We start from the raw sequence: 4,546 nt of genomic DNA, 5'->3' as shown, positions 1-4,546 counted from the left end.
GCCAAGCACCGCGGGCTGCGTGCCTGCGTGCCTGCGCGCCTGCGCGCCTGCGTGCCTGCGTGCCTGCGTGCGGCTCGTTCCAGGAGGCACAGAGGCCTCGGTGCAGGCGCAGACCGCGGCCCTAAAGGGGAGGGAGCAACACAGAGCGGCTCCGGTTTCTTCCTCTCTAGATCTAAGCTGTGTTTAGTCTTCCCTCGGACAGTTATAAAGAGCAACACTAACCCACCGTGGGCAGGTGCCTGCCAGGTTCCAGACTAATGAGAATCTAAGCCACAGCATTATTTGTTAAAGCAGCTTTTCAGTCAAAGCTCCTGTGACCACAGGAGAGTGCACACACTGTAAGCAAATGCCTCGGTGGAAAACAAGTCTGAAGAAGCAGCTTCCGGGTCGGCACTGACCCTCGTCCTGGCCCTCATTCTGGCCCTCGTCCTGACCTGCGTCCTGACCCTCGTCCTTGCCCTCGTCCTGACCCTCGTCCTGACCCTCGTGTCCTGGCCCTCTTCCTGACCCTTGTGTCCTGGCCCTCGTCCTGACCCCCATCCTGATCCTCATCCTGACCCTCGTCCTGGCCCTCTTCCTGACCCTTGTGTCCTGACCCTTGTATCCTGGCCCTCGTCCTGACCCTCATCCTGACCCTTGTGTCCTGACCCTCATCCTGGCCCTCGTCCTGGCCCTCTTCCTGACCCTTGTGTCCTGACCCCCATCCTGACCCCCATCCTGACCCCCGTCCTGACCCCTGTCCTGACCCTTGTGTCCTGACCCTTGTCCTGGCCCCCGTCCTGACCCCCGTCCTGACCGCCAATGCCAGGCAGCCCTCTTGCTATCATGCCTGGACTGTTTGTCCGCCGTTGCTGCGCAGCCATGCTTCCCTCCTGTGCCTGCGGAGGGCAGCACTGCCTGGCCGCGGGCCATCGCCCCGTTCTGCCAGCGGTGGCACTGGGTGGCGCCCCTGCCCTGAGTGCGCACAGTCCTCCTGGGGCACAGTGCACGTGCGTGTGGTCCAAGGGAGCAGAGCGTGACTTCGTACCCCCGCAGACGGGTAGCTGTGTGGCGCGGTGCCACGTCATGTTAAGGGTCACGTGGCCCCACCCACACTGTGGCACCGTCCTGTCCTTAGGTCCCCGTATGTCTTCCATCAGCCGGTCTGTCCTCAGACGGGGGTTACGCTCTTCTAAGTAGTTTTGTGAAAGACCCGCGACCTGGCGGTGGGGGTCCTCCCACGTCGTTCTTCTGGAAGATTGTCGTGGGCTTTCTTGACCCCCCACTTTTCATCTCAGTACTGGAATCGGCCCCCGTTGATCGTATAGGTCAATTTGGGGAGAGTTAAAAACATGACAGCGTTGAGTCCTTCTCGCCACAGTTCCGGTATGTTCCTCTATTAATTCTTAGAGCGGATCGATAGATCCTTTTGGTCTTCATACCCAATCACGTCATCCGTGTATAATGAGATTATTTTTTTTCTTCTCCGGTCCTTAATACGTGTTACTTGTTTTCCTTGCCTCATCGCAACGGCCAGAACCTCCAGTACAGAGTGGATAGAAGCGGGCTGGGGGCGGGGGGCGGGGGGCGGCCGAGGGGAAGGCAGGTTGTCTGCAGACTTCCGAGCTGGTGCGCAGCGCACGGGCGTGTTGGCCGACGGTCCGCCGGCGCCGCGGCCCTCACCCCGCCCTCCTCTCTTGCAGTACGTCCACCACAGCCCCGGGAGCTCCCGGCGCGGCTTCGGGATCGACTGCGCCATCCTGTCCTGCCAAGTGTACATCTCGCAGATCCTGGTGGCGTCCGCCCTCGGGGGTGTGGTCGACACCGTCGGCACCGTGCGTGTCATCCCCATGGTGGCCTCCGTGGGCTCTTTCCTGGGCTTCCTGACGGCCACGTTCCTGGTCATCTACCCAGACGTGTCAGACGAGGCCAAGGAAGAGCAGAGGGGCCTGTCTGCCCAGCCTTCGGGCGACAGCGGGGGGAGCGGCGGCGAGAAGCCCACCTTGCTGAGGCTGAGCAGGAAGGAGGCCCAGCCGCAGAAGGCGGAGACGGAGTCGATGGTCTGAGCCTCACCCCTGCGCGCACCTTCCCGGGGGCGGCCGTTGCCTCGGTGGCCGCAGGAGCCAGGGTTCCTTCCCGACGCCGGCTGTGGTTGTAGGGGGAGGGGCGAGCCGCGACGCAGAAACCCCACACCAATTAATTACTTTGTCCACAATTAAAAAAAATCATTTGAAATCTTTTTTTTTTAATTGAAAAAGATCTTGTAATTTCAACTCGTATTCTGCAGGTATATTATTCTGCATGTTTTAAAATTATAAACCAGATTTACCATAGAGACAAGCAATTTAGAGAAAATAAGACTTTTCCTTTCTAAGGTTATAACGGAAAACAGAAGCATCTGCTGTCCTTTGCCGCCTGTTACCCACGCCCGCCGGATGGCGGTGCTGGCGTCCGTGCCCGATCGAGCCCCACGTCCCCTCTGGGCGCCCGCGGGCGTGCGGACTTTGTCAGGTCTCCTGTCCTGTCGGTGCTGCAGCTACCGGAGAGTAGTTTTCTTTACGATTCTTTCACAAGAAAAGTTTTTCTTTCCAAACTGGTTTTCTTAGGAGAGACAGCATTTCCTCTTTTCCTCAGAGATTCTGACAGACAGCGCGGGGGGCAGCCCTGCCTCTGGGCAGCAGGGGATGGCGGCTGCCTCCCGCCCGGGGATCCCGTCCAGCAAGGGGAGATGTGGGGGGACTGGCCCCGGTGTCCGTGCCCCCAGCCCCCCGACCCCGTCATCTCTGTCCGAAGCTCCCCAGAGAGGTGGTGCCCTCTTTCCATTGCACTTTGACTCGCTTTGTAACCATTTGTTGGGAAATCACGCGGGCAGAGCTCCGGCGTGGCGCCGCCCCCTGGGCCCTGCCGCCAGGCCTACCTCGGGTGTGGGACAGTGGCCCCGGCGCGTGAGCTCCTGCCGGGCCGCCTCTGCCCTCCTCTGACCTCTTCGCCTGCTCACCCTGCTTGACGCCGGGAGCCCAAGGGCTGCCAGGTGTCCGGGACGGAAGGCAGGCGCCCGGCCCCCCACGCTCCCGAAGGACTCCGCGCCGCACCCCTGCTCTGCGCGTGCGAGCCCGGCGTGGACTTCGGGGAAGTTGGGTCATCAAATGCTGCAGCTCCTCGGAAATGCTTTTCGAACCGCAGTCTCTTTATAACTCAGCGGTTTCTGCTTCTCCTGGGAATGGACGGTCTCCACGTCCCGGTGTCACCCGGACCCAGACGGTGGGGGTCCTTGCTGCCTCAAGTCGTTTTTTTAAACAAAGAACTTTAAGATGCATGAAAAATCATGCTGCAATATGATCATTCTAAAGCAAATATATATCTATATATATATTTCGAGATGAGACTAAGCAGTTTTTAAATAAATTACTTGAATTTTCTGTGTATTCAAAGGAATGGCGTTTCGTGTACTCGGTCGGCCGCCGGTGGCGCGTGCGGGTTGTGTTTTGTGTCTGTGGCCGTGGAGCCCGGCCACGAGGGTCCCCTCCCATGCAGGAGCCCAGGGCCTCAGAGAACCGACCGGACGACGCAAGCATCTCCTCCATGTTTGGACTCGCTGGCCTCACGGACAGCGAGCTCGGACGGGGAGGTCTGTCCTGCCGCTGGAAGGTGCCGGCGTGGACGCGGAGTGCCCTCCACCCACGCGAGCCCGGTTGGGCACCCTCGGCGGGTCCCCGTTCACAGCGCAACCTGCCCCCGGGAGTTCTGTGACCGCGGGGCCATCCGCTGTGGTTCTCGGGGCCCACGGGTGTGTCCTCCTGCAGCCTCCGTTCTCCGCAGGGGTCCCCTGACAGCCAGGAAGGGGGGCAGTGGGGGGAGTGGAGGCTACAGGGCGGGGGGCGACCCTGAATCAAGATCTGAACCAAGCACATGCTGCCCCCCACCCCCACCCCCAGCAGCCTGTTTTCGCCCGTGGCCGGTGCTCACTGACGGCTGCACGCGAGGGGCCTGGCTGGAATGTGAGTTTTAGGCACAGTGGGACCGCCATCGCGAAAACGGGTTGACCCTGGCGCTCCCAGCCTCCCCCCTCCCCGTGGTCTGAGGTAACGAAGACCCGAAAGAACAGCTTGTTGGAGTTCCTGTTGGAAGACAGCAGAGCACCCCTGCTCGCCGGGCCTCAGCGCGGAGGGGGTGGCCGTGCTTCCCCGCGGGTGGCACCAGCGTGTCTTACTCCGTGGGCCGTGTCAGGTCACAGACCCGCCAGGAGGGGGCAGGCCTTGCGGTTTGGATCGGAGGGGTGTCTCCTGCCTTCCTGGGCCCTGCTCTGGGCGTGAGCAGGGGTGTGCCCCACCCTCCCTTGCGATGAGATGATTTCAGGATCGCTGGGACTCGGAAGTCTGGGGTGTCTTCACCTGTGTCTTAAGAACGGCTGAGGAGCCGGGCCTGCTGTCAGTGCCTGGGGCCGGCATGCAGCCGGGCCGTGTGTCCTGTGATGCCGGATGTCCCTCGGGGACGCGGTGGGACCCAGGAGGGCTGCCCCCGAGCAGTGCATGATGGCATGCAGGGCTGTGTCTGGTGGTCGGAGGGG

General features: G+C 61.4%; 1 protein-coding gene across 3 annotated transcripts in view; it reads left to right on the top strand.

Annotated features, from left to right (window-relative positions):
* SLC45A4 (solute carrier family 45 member 4) overlaps positions 1-3,404 on the top strand; it is a 42,802-nt gene extending 39,398 nt beyond the window's left edge. For 2 of the 3 annotated variants that reach the window (XM_029923410.1, XM_029923409.1), the window contains one exon: positions 1,683-2,045. In XM_029923410.1, coding sequence (XP_029779270.1) covers positions 1,683-2,045 — 363 coding nt within the window. Of the gene's footprint in view, positions 1-1,682 lie in introns of all 3 variants that reach the window. The other variant, XM_029923411.1, reaches the window with a different exon arrangement.
* Positions 3,405-4,546: the final 1,142 nt, after the last annotated feature.

Source organism: Suricata suricatta, chromosome 15 (genome assembly GCF_006229205.1).
Source record: "Suricata suricatta isolate VVHF042 chromosome 15, meerkat_22Aug2017_6uvM2_HiC, whole genome shotgun sequence".
Taxonomy (NCBI): Eukaryota; Metazoa; Chordata; class Mammalia; order Carnivora; family Herpestidae; genus Suricata; species Suricata suricatta.
This window is presented reverse-complemented; position numbering and strand designations above follow the sequence as displayed.